At 39.4% G+C, this 21,082-nt stretch overlaps 1 protein-coding gene and 1 long non-coding RNA gene across 2 annotated transcripts in view; one reads left to right on the top strand and one right to left on the bottom strand.

The window, feature by feature from the left end:
• Positions 1-21,082, top strand: part of STK35 (serine/threonine kinase 35) — a 48,074-nt gene that overhangs the window by 10,335 nt on the left and 16,657 nt on the right. Inside the window, exon 3 of the mRNA XM_074293610.1 lies at positions 7,219-7,968. Coding sequence (XP_074149711.1) covers positions 7,219-7,931 — 713 coding nt within the window. The 3' untranslated portion in view covers positions 7,932-7,968. The remainder of the gene's footprint in view (positions 1-7,218; positions 7,969-21,082) is intronic.
• Positions 472-6,365, bottom strand: LOC141557650 (uncharacterized). Its single transcript, XR_012486859.1, has 3 exons — positions 6,294-6,365; positions 1,313-1,396; positions 472-753 (listed from the first exon to the last, which is right to left on the bottom strand). It is a non-coding gene; the product is annotated as an uncharacterized LOC141557650 (long non-coding RNA).

Raw genomic sequence — 21,082 nt, 5'->3', positions numbered from 1 at the left:
TAGTGATCAGTCATCCCTTATAGTACTTGTGTACAATCAAGCAAAACAGAAGAACACATTGGTCACGTCTGAAAATAGTTTATTCTGCAGCTATAAATAGAATTTATTTGCTGATAAGATTGTTTTACAGTCAAATCCTTAGAAATCAGTTTGCCTCTTTATTAATCAAAAGTGCTAAAGTCTTCCAGTACTGTCTTCCTTTACATCATTGGTGTTCATCATGTAAATTATTTTAGTTCTGCTTACTTTGTTATAAATCGGTTCATACTCTAAGTTCTTTAAATTCTTTGTCATTTCTTACGGTGTACTTAAGTTCCATTACATCTATTTATTCAATTAAAGTTTTCTTTTAAGTGCTTTTCAGCTAAATCTAGCCATTTTGATTTTGTCCCTGAAAAAGCTTTTCAGTTTTATCATTGAAAATGGCCTTTTCTTTCTTCTCCCCCGCCCCCGCCCCCTGAGGCTGGGGTTAAGTGACTTGCCCAGGGTCACACAGCTAGGAAGTGTAAAGTGTCTGACACCAGATTTGAACTCTGTTCCTCCTGAATTCAAGGCTGGTGCTCTATCCACTTGAGCCACCTAGCTCCCCCTGAAAATGGCCTTTTTATTCTTCTAAGATCATCTTCATCCATTCTTCTTCTTTTAGCCATAGTTGTGCAAGAAACCTTCATTCACATACCTCTAATTTTAGATTCATGGACTCTTGTCTTGTTAGCCATAGATAAAATATCTTCTGTACTTGATTTTCTGCAACTTTTTAAAAAATGGAAGGGGATTTAGTGATAGTTTTATTTAACATGCATTCCTGAATATGTCTCTTCTCATCAAACCTCTTGTGATAATCTTGTTTCATTACCAATCTTGGATACCTTCTCCCCTTCTTTTCTCCCACTAAAAATGCCATTTGGTTTTTCCCAGTTAAAGCATATAAACACATTCATTATTAAGTGCCTTTTTTTTTTTTTTTTTTGCTAGGGACTAGGTATAAAAAGACAAAATCCAAACAGTCCCTTCTTTCAAGGAGTTTTACTTCCTATCAGGAAAGACATAGCCATATTCTCAATTTCTATAAAATAAATATAAAGCTTTTTAGGGAAGACAGTGGCAATTGGGAAAGATGGAATGATTAACATTTCCTCTTAAAGGTGGTATTTGGATTTAATCTTTTTTTTTTTTTTTTCCCTGAGGTAATTTTGGGGTTAAGTGACTTGCCCAGGGTCACATAGCTAGGAAGTGTTAAGTGTCTGAGACCAGATTTGAACTCTGGTCCTCCTGACTTCAGGGCTGGTGCTCTATCCACTGTGCCACCTACCTGCCCCTGGATTTAATCCTTAAGGAAGAGATTCTCCGAAACTCAGACTTGTATTGGTGATCTGGACACAGCTAGGGCAGAGTCCTAGAGGAAGGAGCAGCAGGAGGGTTAGCAAGAAGGCCAGTTTGGTTGGATCAGTGTGGGAAAAAGGATGGTATAGAACAAGGCTAGACATATGTTCATAAGCCAACTTCCCAGCACATTCAGGAATAAGATTGATAGGTTCAAAGAGACAGAACAGCCAATAACTATTTCATTCTGAGTAATTTCATCATTCTACAATGCAAGGTAGGAGAAGACATTAAGAGACATAATTTGATCCAAGGTCATAGAGATGCTAGAATTTAGGGGAAAGAATGAGTTGTTAACCAGGGTACATGATATGGGTTCATCTTCAGTCTCAGAATTAGAAGGGAACTTGAGGGTAGTAGAACACTGAGGCCACATTTAACTTGAAATCAGAATCCTATCTGGAACATCTCTAACAAGTGTTCATACCACTCTACTACAGTATCGTCCGATACCGGAAACACATTACGTCATGAAGCAGTTTGCACTTCTTTAGAGTGTAAGCACTCAAATACAAGGAGGACAATATTGATTTTTTTTTTTTTTTTTTGGTAGAGTTTACTAACTCTGGGATCCAGAGTTGAAAGGACCATCTTTGTTTTACAGATAAGGAAGCTTATCCCCCCCCAGAGAGATGAACTAATTTAAATTATATAGATACCTAAGCAAGAATGAGTCAGTAATTTGGCCATTTGTCTATCATGTATGTCATGCTCTGGGAAGGGCTTAAAGTGGATGACCTCTGAGGTCCTTCCAAGTCTCAGAATCTGTCACTCTGATTATATATTTAGATTTGGAAGGAGAACATGTAGTTCAGCCCTCTCATTTTACAAATGATGAACTGAAGCCCAAAAAAGATTAAATGATTGGCCCACAGTCACAAAGGCAGTAAGTGGTAGCGCTTGGATTCACACTCAGGCCCTCTTAACTCTTGCCTCTACCTTTCTTGCCGGAGTTTATACTGGAAGTTAGTGGCAGAGTTCAGGACACATTATGTGTAGCAATCTGCTACTTGGGGATCGAGGATAAGCTCATTAGTATTTTTAGTAAGAATGATTTCAAACATTTGAATGATCCTTTCTGCTTTTTCTGAGGACTTTCTAATTTGTTTTTTGTCACAGCCTTATGAGATAGCCTAGGCACTTATGATTATTATCCCCATCTAAGAGATGGGGGAAACTGAGGCCTAGAGAAGTCACTCATTAAGTTTTACATAATAAAGGCTTTCCTCAGCAAACCCCTGTGAGATCAGAATAGTGTAAACCAGGACTGTAGTTCACATCTCTTGGCTTCCACTGTTCTATCTATTATGTTATACATCCCCCATGTGAATATGATTATGAAATAAAAGATCTGGGAAGAGACCTAAAGAGAATTCTGCTTCATTGGGCAGGTGAATGGAAGGTTGGCAGATATGTGACAGCTTATTCGAGAATGGATAGAAACCATTTAGGCAAATCATAGAAATTTGATGTTGAAAAGGGACCTTAAGAGATAGATATCTAATCCAAATCCTTTATTCAATATTCAACAAACATTCCATAAATAATTGTAATAAAAATTAAAGTAAAAGAAGTTCATAAGAAAGGCATGAGTAAGGTGGAGCCAGTGTCCTGTAGTTGAGGAAAGCACTGGACTGAGTAGGCAAGTCAGCAGGTAAAAATCATCCCAGCTCTTCCCCTTAACTGTCATTGTGTATAACCTAACATTTACCTTATCTAAGTCTGGATTTCTTTCTCTATAAAGTGAGGAGGTAATACTAGAAAACAGGAATAAATACCTTTTATATAGTGCTTTTTAAAAGTTGCAAAGTGATTCACATAAAAATATTTTATTTGATACCAGTTAAATTTTCATTTTGATGGGGGAGGGTCATGGACTCCTTTGACAATCTGTTAAAACCTATATATCCCTTTCCAGAGTAATGTTTTTAGTGTTTAAAAATATATACATAGTTATTATGTAATAATATATAATATACCCTGAGAATATCAAGAAGGGAGAGATCATTTCCAACTGGGGAGATAGGAGAAATGACACTTGATGATTGTGTAGCAAGCTCATTGACAGGTGAAGGCTTAGGAAACATTGTACACTTATGGAGCAGTGGGAGCGGAATCTCAAGGTTGAAAGCCGGCAGCAGGAATTTAGCCTGGGGTCTGATGTATGAAGTAGAGAGCAGTTTGAGATAAGGCTAGGAAAGTGGGGAGGTTAAAGCCAGTGGGATTGCGTTGCAGTGTAAGTGGAGAACCAGAAATGGTCTTAGAAACCCTAATCTGGTGCTCCTTTTGTCATACTTTGATGTTTTATCATTCACAACAAAATATGAAAGAAAATGTTCCCTGCAGGCAACTTGAGATTGGGGCATCCTTGAATATTAGCCCCAGAAGAGCTATCCTAATGAAATGACAAACTCCCTACACTTCACTGTTCCAGATTTGTACAAACATATTTGTATCTGGAACAAGGCATAGCTCTCTATTTTCCATTCTGTCATGCCTTGTCTTTAGCTTACTATGGGCGTCTTCAGACTGGGAGCGTCTTCCTGTTCCCTGTATTCATCTCCAAAAACAACCCCACCCCCTCTTCCTCTCCCCCCCCAGCCTGTTGCTGCTTCTCTCCTCCTCCCCCCTCCCCCCTCTCCCCTCAATCCCCTTTCCTACCTCGTACCTTAAACAGGAGCTCTGGCTTCCCAACTGAGTCTTTTGGAACAGAGATATCTTGCAGAATTCCTTGATTTCCACTGGTCTAGCAATAATGTCCCACTCCCCATTGTAACAATTCAAGCTTTTTTCCCACTCTTAATTCTCTTCCTACCCTCTTCAGGATTGTGAGGAGTATTTTGTTTTGTAGACTGGCCCTTCCACCCCTGTAGCCATAGTTACCAACTTTGTATATAAAATAACTAGCATTTTCCAAAATGTCACTGATGTTTGCAGACATGGCCTATGAGAAAAGAATTGGATGGCTTTTTAATCTTTTCCGTTTTGGTTCCACCTACGAGTTGAAATATCAAGCTTTCTTTCCCAGGGAATTAATTTTAAAATTTGATTGGTTTCAGAAATCTGTTTTGCCTTGACTTTTTTTTCCTTACAGTATATATAGTATTTCAGAGTTGATGACCTAGAAAGTAGATTTCAATAAAAAGAACTAACAGATTTTTAAAAATACATCCATCTTACCTAAACTGGTTCTACCTGTATTACACCAAGATCCAAAGTAATGTAAACAAATTATATAATTACAGGGGAAATGAGCTATTGCAGGGAAATTTGTGCTTTGAGGAAGGTCATATGTAGGGCCATAGACAGAAACCTGAGGGTAAACTTGCTTCTTGACTTCTTCAGTAGAATTTTAAAACCAAAACCACTATGGTCTTCCCATTCATGTGCCCTGTTTTAAATAGTATGTTATTGGGATGCCAGACTATGCATAATTTAATCTTAGACTCATACATCATTCTAACTGAAAAGAGTTTAGAATAATTAACATTACTGGAAGAATATCAGAACCTGGAACTCAAAATTCCTTAGAATAAAGAATGTAGTATATTAAATCTAGAAGTGTGAGGGATGTTAGACTGTAAAAACAGAATTAGAAATGGAAAGGAATTCATTGATTCAAAAACTTAATTGTTTTGAAGCAGGGTTTCTCTTATCCCCTGTGCTGGAAATGCAGTGACCACTTCTGGGCCTATTGACATGGCAACTTTGGCCAGTTCCTTTTCTTATCTGAATTGGTTTACTCTCCTTAGGCAGCCTTTTGGTTCCTCACTCCCAGGGGCTCATACTACTGGTACTGTGGATACCCCATTGATGTGCTTAAGGCTATTACCGCAGTCCGTGAGTCTCATCCCCAGTAATAGGAAGGGATACCAAGTGAAATAGACTTTAGAGGCCATTAAACTGAGCCTTATTAATTTTTAAGGGGGAGGGGGGCACAGGAAAGATTCAGGGGACAGAGACTGGAGATGCTTAGTGTCACGTCTGAGGAACAATAAGTAGGCCAGTTTAGCAGAGACTATCATACATAAAACATAATGCTAATATTGAAAGAGTAAGTTAGAGCCAAGTTTGTATTTGGCCTTAGAAGAATAAAAAGCCATGTTGCGTATTTGGCTGACGAAGTCAGATTTGTGCTTTGGGCACATGGCTTTGACATCTCTGGAGGAAGGAGACAAAGGGACCAAGGGAGGCAAAGGGACCAATCAAGATGCGCTGCTCTCTTCCTGAGATCACCACTTGCCTCCCCAGGTATTCTCATTTTGTATACAAAGAAACAGAATCATCAAAGAACAGTGGTTTGCCCAAGGTCCCATGACTAAAGGAAGAGCCATGGCTGGAATCCAGATCTTGAGGTGCTGGTCTGGCACTCTATTATGCTGCTTACTTGAATTAGAGCATGACAAGGGACTTCAGTGGGGTAGGTTGGCTCTGAAGAAGAAAAGCATTGAGGTAATGGAACGATGCTCATTAGAATATAAAAATAAATAGCTAGAAGGGATATGATTGTCCAGATTATATGTGAAGAAACCTAGCCCCAGGGAAGTGAGCTAATATGAGAGTGACATGCCACCAACTTTTCTAAATCTTAACATTCTTCTCTTCCTATGAGCTAGAAAAACATCATACTTGAAAACAATAAAGTTTGACTTTTTATAGCAATAGGTTCAGGTTCACATCAAGAAAAATCCATTCACTAATGTTCTCTGGTAAAAGCTCACATTTTTGGTCCCATAGATACAAAGATGAAAAATGAATCAGCCCTGCCCTAACGGACTAGTTTATCTATTTGATGTGGAGGTATTGGGGATAGACTAGTTTAGGGGCAGAGGAGATTAAAGATAGACAAATAATAAGTATGATGTGAGGTGCACAATGATTAAGGGGAAAAAAAAAAAAACAGTACTTACAATTGCAGGAAGGGGATAAGAAGAAGCAAATCAAGAAGGCTTCCAGGAAGAGATGGTTCCTAAGTTGGGCCTTAAAGGAGAAAGGGAGAGATCTCTATAAATGGAGATGAAGGTGGAGGTTATTCTAAGCATAGGTTACATAGTAAGCAAAGAAAGTGATGGTAAAGTAAAACAAGAACATGGGGTAGAAAATAATTCAGTTTGATTCAAATAGGACATATGTAAAAGGAGATATGGGACAGGTAAGGTTCAACAAGGTTATAAAGAATCTTAAATGGAGTTTAAACTTAAGATAGGGAACGAGAAACCATATAAACATTGTAGAGTTGGAGAAGCTCAGACATCAAAATAACAGTGGAAAAAACATTGGACTTTAAGATGAGCAGCATGGGTTGGGATTCCATCTCTATCAGTTATTAGCTTTGTGACTCTATGCAGTTCCTTTAATCTCTTTGAACCTCTACTTTATCTGCAAAATGGGGATAATGAAATTTTCAGTCCCTACCTATAAGGTTGTGAGGTTGTAAACTTTAAAGCAATATATATAAATATGAATTATTACTTGGGTGGCAGTGTAGCTAATGGGTGTGTGTGTGTGTGTCTTTGTGTGTCTGTTGTGTACATATGCATAGTTAGATTTAGATATATTTGCTTATTTATGGTCAAGATACCTGAATTCAAATCCATTTCTGCTATGTACTTATCTGTGTGACTGCAAGTTAACTAGCTCTATGGGCATTCGTTTTCTTATCTGTAAAATGAGAAAGCTGGACTAATTAATCTCAGAGATCTATTTCAAAGATGTCTACAAATTCTTTGGTGAGCCTAAATATGTTGCTCTTCCCACGTTTTCATTGTAATTGCCTAAAAGTCTGAGTTAGTCCATCTCACACAATTGAAGCTATTTCCTGTCCTCTTCACACAGGTGAAAGGATTCTGGGTTATGCAGAGGAGCCCTGCTATCTCTGGTTTGTCATGGAGTTCTGTGAAGGGGGAGATCTGAATCAGTATGTGCTATCCCGTCGGCCAGACCCAGCCACCAACCGAAGCTTCATGCTACAGCTTACCAGTGCCATCGCCTTCCTACACAAAAACCACATCGTGCACAGGGACCTCAAGCCTGACAACATCCTCATCACAGAGAGATCTGGGGTCCCTGTCCTTAAGGTGGCTGACTTTGGACTCAGCAAAGTCTGTGCTGGGCTGGCACCTCGAGGGAAAGAGGGCAGTCAGGACAACAAAAATGTGAATGTGAATAAATACTGGTTGTCCTCAGCCTGTGGCTCTGACTTCTACATGGCCCCTGAGGTCTGGGAGGGGCACTACACGGCCAAGGCGGACATCTTTGCCCTCGGCATTATTATTTGGGCCATGATAGAACGGATCACGTTCATTGACTCCGAGACCAAGAAGGAACTGCTGGGGACCTACATCAAACAGGGGACAGAGATTGTACCCGTAGGGGAAGCGCTGCTAGAAAACCCAAAGATGGAGTTGCACATCCCCCAGAAACGCAGGACTTCCATGTCTGAGGGGATCAAGCAGCTCTTGAAAGATATGTTAGCTGCTAACCCACAAGACCGACCTGATGCCTTTGAGCTTGAAACAAGAATGGACCAAGTCACATGTGCTGCTTAAAATTCAGGGCAAAGCATCCCGGGCGTTTTATAACTGGGTGAGTATTTGGTTGGAGCTGGGTCATTTTCTCCCCACAGAAGTCTGAAGAAACAGGGGATATCTTGAAGCACTTTGGGGTTATATTAGAAACTTTGTAGCTTATACTTATAATGGAAGGAGCTCTGGATTTTCATTCAGAACTAATTTGAATCCTAGTTCTGATCCTAATATCAGATCTACTATGACCTCAAGGCAAATCACTTAATCTCTGTACCCCTATTTTCTCATCTCCAAAAGGGGAATGGTTACTTGCTATCTCCTGAGCTTTTGCAAAAATCAGATTAGATAGCATGTATAAAAAGTATTGTGTACACTGAAAGAAAGAAAGCTTTGTAAGCAAATCTATTGCTTGTCATCTTTTATAGAGTCATAGACTTAATCTCAAAGGACCTTAGATGTCATATGTGTAATCCCTTAACTTTAGAGATGACTGAATTATTGTCCCAAGAGAGGAAGTTACTTGCTCAAGATATGGCAGAGGTAGTAAGCAGCAGAGTGAAGATTTGAACCCCAATCCTCCAGCTCTAAAACAGTGTTTTTACTACTAAGGCCTAACTGTTAATGGTTTTTGTGAGTATAAATTATGTCTGCTTAGGACTGGACAATAAAGTATTCTCTGAGTTTCCAATATGGGTGTAACACCCAGGTCCATGGCATTTTTGATTGGCTGAAATCCTGACATGGATTTTAAAATAGGTTGAAAGGTTGAGGTCGTACATGCTGGTAGCTGGGCAAATCACAAAGCCATCTCTGGACTTTGGAGAAGAAAGAAACCCCATTTCCTGTTGGACTCAAGAAGGAGCTGGGCAGCTCTTTCTTTGGTTCAAAAGATACAGCAGAGCCCACAAGAAGGCAGAGTGGGTTTAGGCCAAAGAAAACCCTAATGGAAGATAATAAATTGTGATGAACTGGTCAGAGCTACTTCTAAGTCAAATTACTGATGGAGCACTGCTTTTCTCTCCCATATTTAGCTCTTATTTTGTTACAAAAAACAAGGATTCATGAGGTGTCTCATCTGAAAGAAACTATTATTTTTAATCAATGGAGAAGCCTTAGTGGTAATGTGCAACCAAACCCTCTTGCCTTAAGGGGATGGCTAGGTAACATGTTCACTCCTCAAATGAAGCAGGCTCGATTCTGGGACAGGGTAGTCACTAGCAATGAAGGACTTAAAGGCTCTGGTTCTCCTTTCCCAACGCAGCACTCTGCTAGAAGCCATTTATCAGCTAGGATACCAGAGCACAACAGTCTCTTTGTTATTTTCTCAATGCATTTATTTTACATACAGAATCACTGACAAACTGCTTCTCTAGCAGCTTCTCCCCAACTTATTCCGACTATCTTTCTCGGGTAGGGTTTAGGGATCCAGTGCTAGAAACAAAAACACCAAGTGGACTCCCTTATTGATCAGGACTCTTTCAGTTTGTCTTACTGCTTCCACCCTCTGGCGCCCATTTGAACTATCCTTTAAAGCAGGATTTCTATCCTAATGGCTGTCATTGAAATATCTAACCTAAAATGTGGGCCTCCCATGATACAGAGAAAAGAGCACATTGGATTTAGAAGGAGAGGGCCTGGGTTCAGATGTTAATGCTGCTATTTATTAGCTCTGTGATCTTAGACATGATTTTGTTCTTCATTGAGTCTGAGGTTCCTCATCTAGAAAGTGAAGGCTTTGGGCCAGATGATTGCTGAGGTGCTCTCCAGCTGTAAATCTCATGATCTTTTGTCCCATGGAACTTCATAGTAGCATAGTGCTTTATTTATGTTATTATGTGTTGTCCCTTTTTACAGATGGAAGAAACTTAAAGTCTGACCTTTCTAGATGAGGACATTGAGGCCCAGAGAGGTTAGGTGCTCTGCCCTACCTGTGGTACAGGTGACAGATTCAGATTGGAGTCCTAAGCCTCCCAAGTTCGGCTCATTCCACTGCCCTACAGAATTCTGGACAAAGGAAAGAGCGTGTGTAAGGAAGTCATATAGATGATTTTGCCCTTGGAGGTTGCCCTGCCCAACCCATTGGTCTCCATTCCATATTGGTCTAGGATCCCCAAAGGGAATCAGATTTCATAGAGGAGATGAAATGATCTTCTATCTTTGCCTTACAAGATGGCTAGGGCAATACAAGAGTTGGGACAGTAAAGAGGGTATTCAGGCAGAGGAGGTAGCAGAGAATTGAGAAAGTGAGGGCACGGTGGTGGCAAGGTAGAGTTTGGCTAAGTCTTAAGATGAATGAGAGGCAGGGGAAGGTTGGTAGGTCAGTCAGTAAGTGGGGAGGCAAAGGATTCTAAATCCCAATCCATAGGCACTAGAACCCTTAAACAGTAGTGGTATAGCCAGCTATGTGCATAAGGAAGATAAGCTTGGTGGTGTGTGTGAGGAAGGGTTGAAGTGGGGAGAAAGTGGTCGGAGGACCCCATAGTGCAAATGAGGAAAGCTGGTTAGAGAGCATGATAAAAGGGGTCAGCAGTGTAGCCAGCTGGGATGAATTTAAGATTTCAGCTTGTCAAGGATACATGAGTTTGGTTGTTAGTAAGAGAAGTAGAAAGTGTGGTGTTGGGGGGGAGGGTTTTTTTTTTTTGTTTTGTTTTGTTTTTTTAAACAAAAGCTCAACCTAGTGTTGGTATATAGCTTGGTTAACCCCTTGCTTCTGCTGGCTTCCCCATTCCATTTAAAGGAGCAGGCTTTGCTTCTGAGTTTTACTCAGAATATTTTATTATATTACTGAATCATTTTACCTTTAAGAACAAAACTCCAGCCACTCTGTTCCAAAACAACTATTTTTGCACATTACTCAATACCGGGCGGCAGCCTCCTTGTTCTCTTATTTGTTTGCTTCAGCTTCTGCAGTTGCCCTGCTATCTCCAAAAGTCCAAATGTGAAGCCAGCCAGCCTGAAGCGCTAGGTGTCAGAGGAGGGCGTGTGCTGGGGGAAGGGGCGGCCGTCTTGCTCCCAGCTGGGCAGAGCTCCACAAACAAAACATCATAGCTAGGGCCCCCTGGAGCCCAGGCCCGGCCTAGGAAGAGCCCTGGGCTGCTGAAAGGGCTAGGGAGACAGCAGAGCCCCCCAGTGCACAGTCAGAGGGGCTGAGCTGGTAAGGCCTTGGAGGGGCCAGTCCGGGCCTGGCTGAGCCTTGGCAGACTGAAGACAAGAAGAAAAGGGCTCTGCATATGCAGCCAGAGCAGAAGGGAAATGAGCTTAAGCTTGAATGGCTGCCACTTAAACTGATGAGGCTGCCACAAAAGAGGGCAGGGAATATGGGGAACAGCCTAAAGTGGCAGCAAGGGGCCTGCTACTGACTTGTTCCACGCTAGCCACAGCTGCTTACAATTAGGTGCGCTTTACTTTTGCTTTTACAGAGCACTTTTCATATGCCACATTTGAGCTTCACAACTATGAAGGGCTGCAAATAATCATTATTAGCAATAGTGGTAATAAAATACAAGTGCTTTAAGGGTTCCTAGATGTTCTTCTCCAGTCCTGTAATAATTGTGCCCATTTCACAGATGAAGACAAGGTTTAGAGGCATGTTGTTAAAGGGAATGTGGCTCCAAAGTCATGAATTTAAAGATTTTACTCCAGCCCTTCTCCCCTAAGCCCATTGTTCTTTCCCAGATACTATATCCCACTTTCTTCTGCCTTCCATCTTTTTAGACCTTTTTGCCTCTTGGCCTTACTTTTCTTATATGTAAGTGTTAGTCTTATCTAGATAAAAAACTCTGTCATTCTGGGATCCTCACAATAGTCCGATCAGGTTAGGTATTTCCATTTTTAAATATGATGAACTGGAGGCTGAGAGAGAATCAGATACTGTCTGAGGTCACTGCAAGATAATGATGACATTGGGCCTACAACTCTGATCTCCTGGCTTAAAATTCACCACTTATTTCTCTTGTGCCTTAACTGTCCAGATAAATCACTTTCTTCTGGGTCTCAATTTCCTTATCAGTAAAATGAAAGTGGAATAGATGATCTACAAAGTTACTTACAACTTCTACATTGAGTTCTAAGGTGATTTGTCATTCACCCTGTGTCTGCAAATCTCTGCTGCTAAGATTCTGTGATTTATGATCTTTAACAGTCAATAAGTTCATTAGCTGAAGTATAAGAGATTTACGGACCTTTTAATTTTAATGCTACATAATTTATTTATTTTTAGGCTTGGATAAGTTAAAAAAATATTCCACCACTTCCTAATTATGTAAGTCTCCATATTTTCTTTCTTTTGACAGCATTTTGAAATGGTATGGAGTATTTTGCCATCAATCATGTGACCTCTAGGAAGAAATTGTGTAGGATATTGAATAGCTATTAGAAAAGAATGAGAGTCCCTTCATTTCCCACAGGGAAGGCTGGCCCAAATTCTCCAATTTGAAGACTGGATCATCATATACTAGAGGATACATTGTTTCCTGTTTATGCAGACCTTTTATGAAATCGATGCTACTAAATCACATTTAGCCGGTCTTGTGCTTTGTTCTTGTCTTTCCTGTAGTCCTGATATGTAGGATCAAAAACAAGCATTTGTGGGAATGCAGGTCAGGTAAGCAGTGTATCTATGAATCTAGAGAAAGGGAGAGTCTCTTCCATGACCTCCGAAATACAGTGCCTTAAATTCACTGATTCGGCTGTCCAGCTTGTTTACCTGGGCAAGTTACTATTCCCATATGCCTGAAATGGTTTCCTAGTTCTTATTCTGGCCCACTAAACCTCTCACCTTTAGTTCTCTACTGCCTCAAATTTCTCTTAATACTTTTCCTGGACTTATCCTTTGCACTTAATCACATTCTGTTTTATATTGTACTCATCTGTTTGTCTCCTCTTAGATTACAGATTTCCCAAAGGAATAGGCATTCATATGATTTTACTTTTATATTCCCAAAGAGTGCCACACCCACAGTCTGTGTGTGGTAGGCATTTAATTAAATTGCAAATAGCAACAGGTAATGAAACATATCTATACGTAGTTCAGAGAGGTACATTGATCCACCTTCAAATACCTGTATATTTCAAACCCATTAGTAACAAATTTGACATGAACAAATTGAAATAGTTTTGTGTCTGCCATCTGTTATGCAGATTTATGGGGCAGCTAAGTAAGACTTATATTCATGAGTTCAAATCTGGCCTCAGGCACTTGATTAGCCGGAAGACCCTGGACAAGTCATTTAACCCTTTTCCCCTCATTTCCTCATCTGTAAAATAAACTGGAGAAGAAAACAGTGAACTACTTCAAGAAAACCCCAGATTGGGTCATAAAAGTCAGATAGCACTGAACAACAAAAATATGTTTATAGTAGTTACCACTAAGTGGTAACTGTACCTCTTGCTGATCAGTGGACTTGAATTATTTTAAAATGTTTTTTAAAAATCTTTTGTTTTCATATCATCTTTATTTCTAAATATATCCCTTCCCATTAAGCCATCTCTTCTAACAAAGAATAAAAGAGGGAAAAGTCCCTTTGTCAAAATCTATTGACTCATTATTTGTATCTGGATAGTGTGTGCAAAATTCCATATCCATAGTCTTCCAAATCTTGGTTCTGCTACTTGGTATTTGAGCAAATCACTGAATGTCACTAGATCTCAACAGTAAAGATGAGGGATTATATTAGGTAACCTTTGAAGACTTCCTAGTTGAAGCCCTATGATACAGTAACATAGGCTACCTTAAACAAGGTAGTGAACTCCATTGTTGGAAGTTTTCAAAGACTCTGTCAGCTACTTGGATGAATTAAAGGAGCTAACTCCTACAAGATGACAATTTGCACTAGAATATTTGGTTCTTGAATCTATGATTATTTTTATTCTATTGAAAGGATATGTTAATGCACCTCCTTCCCTTCCTTACAGATTGGGGGGGTTATAGTTGTGGGGATTATTGCATATACTGTCAGATTCGGTTACTATATTAATTAGGTTTGCTGAACTGTTTTTATATACCTTTTTAAAAATTCTATATGAGATGCTTTGCTGGGTAGATAAAGGAAATGAAGACGATACCAGTAGTACTAATAAAGCTCTTTTAAAAGTGCTAATGAACCATGAAATAGTCAAAAGGAGGGAGATATGTATACCTCATGATGGAAGACTGATCCAAGACAAATCTAAGATTCTTTGCATCAATGAATTACTGTAATAACAGAGTACACCTTTGCTTCTTTAGGGAAAGCAAAAAAGGAAAATAAAAAATTAATAATACATTTACATTACTATGGTTTACAGAGAATTTTCTTCATAGTTTTCTCTGTGAGGCAAAATAGAAAAAATACTGCCATTCCTTGTTTTAACAGATGTAGAAACTGATCCCTGAGGTTATATCATATCCAAGGTCCTATATCTCAATGAATATGGACCTTTTTTTCTCTCCTGGAAAATGAGACAGCAATAAATTCTTTCTTAAAGCATTAGGTGCCATTGTACATGACAGAATTGGGGAGCCCTTTTCCTTTCTAGGGTAAAAATGTTATTTTCAAAGGCCCTGCCTGGCATCAGGGAGCTCCCAAGTGGCCTGTGTTTGGCCTCTACCGTTGCCATCTGTGATCACTCGTGCTGTGCTAATGTGATGCTGCTGAGTTATGTAACAGGAACGGTGCCCTCTGGGGAAAATCCACACTACTGCTTGATGGAAGAGTAAATGCAGGACAATCAAAAGCAGGAGGGGACAGTCCTGCCCTGCAGCTATTTACTTAAAACTCCTGCTGCCTCTTCATATTTTCTCTTGTGCACACTAAGTTAATAGTGGGAAGAACTCAGACCCAGTCTGGACACCAAGGTTAGAGTTCTGTCTAGCCTCCTCCCAATTGTGGGATCTGGAGTACATCACTTTTCTTCTCTAGGCCTCTGTAAAATTAAGGACATAGATTGTCTCCAAGGTCTTTTCCTTCTCTTAAGACTTATCCTTAGGATTAGATGGACATAATAAGATTCCTTCCAGCTCCAATATTTAGTCTTCTACAATTTGTATCCTTTGCTCCATTTAACCTAGGTATTATTTTTTCCTGTGAACCAAGAGGGTAGAAGGAAATAGGTAAAAATCTTTGGGGGTCCTCCTGTCTATCAACTATCCTTTATCCTTCTCATTCTGTGCCCACCTTTTTTTTTTCCATTTGGGTAAAGATTTAAAGTATGAAACTGTAAAGGTAGTGGAATTCATATTTTGGGGCAGTTGGCCCCAAAGTACCCGAGTCCCTTTTTAAATTAAATCATATATGTAGGTAGCATGTATATGTGAGACCAACCATTAACTTAGGTAGCTGTGATGGGGTTTGGAGACTGTTCTTGAAAATGTTTGTTGGTTTGGAATCATTGAATCACGGGTACTAGGAGATTAGGGCATCCTAGAATTTCAGTACTGGAAAGGAACTTTCTAGAATAACCCTTTTGTTTTTCAGAGGTTTAAAGGGAAATGTGGAAAGGGTTTTCTCCCAGATTAACAGCACAAAAAACTAAAGCATGGGTATTTCTAGATTCCCTATCAAATGTTCTTTCTCCACTATACCCAACTCCCTTACCTGCTGTATGCATGTTGTATTCAGGGCTCTTGGTCAGTGAAAGATTCTAATGAAGATGCATTCATTTCCCAGTGACAAAGAATTTAAGAGAGTCTGTATTTCAAGCATCTTTCTTTGCTTATAGGTTCTCTTTCAGCCCCCTGGTGGTTTATTTGGTAGCATTACATAATCAAAGGCAGCAGGCCTTTCATCATTTCTAGCATTCAGTCAAGGCAAGTCTTAAAACTGCCAACGACGTTTAAAATAAATCAATACCGTAAACTACTGTGATGAATTTCCCGACTTTAAAGGAATTTCCATTTCAGTTAGAGGTGCCAGGGGAAAGCTATAACTCAACTAGGATTATACAAAGGTCAGATTTTCTATTTTTCCTCTTTGGAAGAGAAAGTGTTATCCAGAGACTGACAGAAGCTGAGAAGAAGCCACCCAAATGCTACAATCCACAGAGAAAGATATAAAAGTTTCTTTTTAAGATCTCTTTTATGGTATTGTACAATATAAGTTGGTTGAAGTTCATTTAATGACCTTATTAAATGTCTATTACATGCTACTCAAGGAAATACTTCCATGGATCTCTAATCTCATCCTTCCAGTGAGTTCAAATTACAAGCCATCCATGCCTTCTCACTCCATGACAGTATTGACCATGTCCTGCCCTGAGTTTTCCACAGGGTAACCATCCAGTGTCATAAGAGCCTACCTTTAGACCATAGGATTATTTATAACTCTAGAGCTGAAAGAGATCTTAGAAATCCAATTCTTCTCAATCTCTTGACATTCTGTATCTATCAGGCACCTTTCCATTGTCCTGTGGATAAGCCAGAATTTCAGTTCTTCAAAAACTGTGGGAAGTTCTTGCCAAATCTTTCAGCATCATTATATATGTGTTTGGGGTAAAAACAGAGACTTCAGGAGAGTTGTTGCAGGCATCTTGACCATCTACTTTTCTGCTTTAAATAGGAAGTCACATGGATAGTTGATTTTGCCTCACTTTGTATTTCTTTTTTTTTTTTTTTTTTTTTTCACTCATTTGGAAAATGGTAAATCAAACTGGCCTCCAATTGTTCCTGCATTTGCATCAAGATGTTCTTAACATGTCCAAGACATGTCCTAGGAGGCAAGTCCAAGACTGCAAATGGGTGTGTAGTGCTTTCAGATTTTGGCAGATTTTATCAACATCTTACCAGAAAAATCCAGCTTGCACCAGGCAGAAAAAGAACCAATGGTCACAAGTGAAGAATTCTTTGTTGTTAGTAACCAGTTGGGATGACTGGTTCTAATGAGCCAAGGTTAATGTGGGGCAGGCAGCTATCCTGAATGTAGAGGACTATGAATAAGCCACACCCAAACTAGCAACTAGCTAGCTTTTTTTTTCCCCTTTTAGGGACTAGCTCTACTCTCTAGACTAAAATTAAGAAATAAAACTAATTTGTAAAAGTAAAATAAACTAAAATTTACATGTGGCTACCAGTACAATTCAAAAATATTCCATGCCTCAAAAAATCGTAGGCAGATTTGTGAGCTACAGTTTCCTTATCTGTAAAATGAGTTTGAAGATTGGACTAGACCAGTGGTCCTCAAACTATTTAAATAGGGGCCAGTTCACTGTTCCTCAGACTGTTGGAGGCCGGACTATAGTAAAAACAAAAGCTCACACTCTCTCAGCCCATTTGCCATAACCCAGTGGGCAGCATAAACGTCTCAGCGAGCTGCACCTGCCCACAGGCCGTAGTTTGAGAACCCCTGGACTAGATAATGTGAAAGGGTTATTCCACCAGAATCCTATAATTGTGACTTGACATTAACTTTAACACTCATGCTGTTGAGTTTGAATAACTAATCAAGGCTAGAAAAACTGGAGCTAAGGAGTTTTGTCTAAAGCTTTGCAAGAGCTTTTCTATCCCACTTTAGCGAGAACTCTTGGGACTGGCACCCTCCCCTTGTTAGTGGAGATACTAATGCTTACAGAAGGGGAAGTGGTTTAGCTGAGTTTATCCAGTGTCAGTGGCAGAAACCGGCTCCCCAGATTTATAGTTTACAGCTCTTTGCAGTTCACCAAACTCTTGCAGCTTTCCAACCTTGTCCAATCCTGTGATTCAGTCTTAGTTAAAGTCTGTGGCCCCCTGCTTTGTAACATGAAACCTCTTCCCAAGCTAGGCTGGTCTGTTCACCATCCCCTGAAAAGCACCTTTGCTTTCTGCTTTCTTCCCACCTAGCCTCCACTTAACATTTATTCTTCAAAATCAGGTCACAATCCATCTCCCTTCGGATATTTTTTTAAGGCCTTAATGGAGGTAGAGCCCAGGGCTTCTGACTCCCCGTCCAGGTTGGGCAACTCATGCTTAATAGTGGCCCTTTCTCATTATTGTCTCCCTTGGTACATTAGCCATCATCAAAGTCTGCAAAACAGGTGTGTTTGCCTATGCTGAGGCAGCATGTGGCCCTTAGAGGCTCTGAGGCTTCCTCTCTTACCTCAAGTGCACCTAAAGAGAATGAGGAAAGAGGAGAAAAACAATTTGACTTTTTTCTCCAGATACCCCCAGCCCTGGGGAGACTATTTTCTGGGCAGTAATCATACTTTAACATTCTCTGGTGAAAGGAACCAGAATAATACAAAGGTCTTCAGCTGTGAACTCTGGATTCCCTGTTCTGTTGCTGAGGAATCAACTGTTCTTATTTTGAGGGAGTTGGGGAGCTTGTGGTGACACCTGGGAGCACCAACTTTACCAAGTGTTGTAGGGGGTTTTCTTCTTTAGCAGTCACTTCCATGCTTTCTTAAATAACCTTCCATTGTAGAGGGCAATGGTTTTCCGGATTTTAGAATCCTAAAATTATAGCCTGTTACAGCTGGAAAGGGATTTCAAAACATCAGATATTAGGACTAGAAAGAATATCAAAAAATCATATAGTTGACTGCTTTCCAAGATGATCACACAAAATAGCTAATTTATATAGAACTTTCTGTTTATAAAGCATTTACATGCATTTGAGCCTAACATCTTTGTGATATAGATATAAATATGACTAATCTCATTTTTCAGATGAGGAAACTGTAACCCAGAAAAGGGAAGTGACATTCTGAGCTAATAAAGTAAAAAGGTTTGAATCCAGGTTTCTTGACTCTCACTCAATTTATTATTCTTTCTGTCATCACATCTTCAGGAATGAAAGTCAATCCTCAATTCTTAAGTTCCCACATTAGTCTATTCTCCAATGTTAAGTTCGGGCCAGCTTTGTATATTTTCATACTCCCTTGTGGCCACCTATCCCTTCTCACCCCTTTAGATAGTCTCTAGTCTGGCTTTTATATCCTGTGCTTTTGGATAGGATTTGTACTTTAATGTTTGTTGTCCCTATTTGTAAACAGTTTGTCTTTTAAGTGATAGATGATCATGTTGACATTTGCATGTGCATGTACACTATTATAATTCAAGAGTATGTCATCCTTTTTGTAAGGGTGGGAGTGAGCTGAAAATGAACAATGTGGTGTCCTATCATGTGGACAGGGCTTGGGGAGCAGGCTTTGGTTCTGTCAGAATGATATTTCTGTCATTCATCTTTTATACCCTTATGTAATAAGTTGGAACCATGATTGCCTGCTGTTTAAAAAAAAAATCTCCTTAGAGCTACTTTCATTGCACATCATAGGATGCTATTTTTAATTCGTGCCAGCCAGAAAAATAAGACAGAAGTTGGTAGGCCTGTAAGAGGGATACTAGGAAATCCTCTAATTGCCTTTATGCAATGGCCATCGTTTCAGAATGTCAAATCTGATCAGATATCAAGAACGTAAAATATATAGATGTCAGTCATCATTAGAGATAATCTGTCTAGTCAACTCTTGTTTAGTTTTCCAAAGTGGGGAAATTAGTAGGATTAGTAGGAGGGTCACTCAACTTATTACAAGCCAAGGCAAGAGGCAGCTAGGTGGTGGATAGAGCACCAACCCTGAAGTCAGGAAGACCTAATGTGGCCTCAGACACTAATACTTCCTAGCTGTGTGACCCTGGGCAAGTCACTTAACCTCAATTGTCTCAGAAAAAAAAAAAAAGCCAAGGCAATAGTAGAACCCAACTCCTATCTCCTAGTTTAGAGTTTTCTTTCTTAACTTTTTTTTTCCCCAAAAAATCTGTTCTCTTGTCCATCCCCCCACTTCTATTTGAAAAAAAACAGAACCTTGCATAGGAACAGAACCACTGTATAAGCCAAGCAAAACAAATTCGTGCCAAAGTTTTGTCTTTACAGTGTTATATTCTGGTTCTGCTCATGTCAGTTCACATCAGCTTTTTTTGTTTTTGTTTTGTTTGGCTTTTTTTTTTTTTTAAGAGAGAGGTTTATAGTATTTCTCCAAATATATGTAAAGATAGTATTCACCTCTGTAAGAATGAGATCCAATTTTTCTCTTTCCTCTCTTACCCCCACCTGACAGCAATCTGCTATAGATTATATACATCTACACCAATTCTTACAAGTCTTCCCAGGTGGTTTCTCAAAGCCATATCTTTAATCTTTTTTCCCCCCTGAGGCATTTGGGATTAAGTGACTTGCCCAGGGTCACACAGCTAAACCGGGTTAAGTATCTGACACCAGATTTAAACTCAGGTCTTCCTGACTTCAGGGCCAGTGCTCTGTCTAGTGCACCACCTAGCTGCCCCTCCTTAATCATTTCCCGTGCTGTGCAATAATGTTACAATCATGTGCCAGTAATGACCACCTCATTTTTTTTCTTTGCCACCATAAAAAAGGTACTATGAATAATTTTTGTACATATAGGTTCTTTTCCTCTTCACTACTTTAGATTTTAAATTTGGTAGTAGTATCATTGGATTTAGTAATAGGAAAAAGAGAATGGGGGAAGAGGGAGGCATGGTTCTAAAATGCTTTTCAGATTGGCTAAACCCAGTTTATAGCTTCATCACCAGTCCTTGAATGAACCTGTTTTCCCACAAACCCTCTAACATTTGTTGTTTTCCTTTTTTTTTTTAATCAACTTTGCCAATTTTTAATTTGTATTTCTCTAATTATTCTTAAATTTTTAAATTAGTTCCTCATATATCTTGGAAATGAACCTTTATCAGAAAAACTTTAGTGCAGAGATTCTTCCCCTCCCCCAAGTTACCTATACTTCCCTTCTAATTTTAACTACATTGGTTTTGTGTTTATAAAATTCAGAATTGTTCATTATGCCTTCTGTGATCATCTTCTTTCCTTACATATTGGTGCAGCAGCATGGTATTGTAGAAAGAGTTACATTGCATTTGAATTTGGAAGACCTATCTTTCAAACCTACCTATGCCACTTAGGATTTGGAGCAGTTCCTTTTGCTTCTGGAGTCTTAAGTTTCCTCATCTGTAAAAAGGGCATAATAACACTTAATGTTCTCCAGGGTACCATTAAGGATCAGTGTAGTAGTGTGTAAGAAGTGCAATATAAATATATAAGTTAGTGGTTGAAGGAACTGCTTTATTGGCCGCACATTTCCACTATATTTTCTGGGGGTTATTTGAGGAACTCAACACTGTGACTTGGTACTTCTGTAAGCTTGGGCATCACTTTTAAGTCTCAGGAAATACTAACAGAATATTTACTATGTTTAAA

Source organism: Sminthopsis crassicaudata, chromosome 2, assembly GCF_048593235.1.
Source record: "Sminthopsis crassicaudata isolate SCR6 chromosome 2, ASM4859323v1, whole genome shotgun sequence".
Classification (NCBI taxonomy): Eukaryota; Metazoa; Chordata; class Mammalia; order Dasyuromorphia; family Dasyuridae; genus Sminthopsis; species Sminthopsis crassicaudata.
This window is presented reverse-complemented; position numbering and strand designations above follow the sequence as displayed.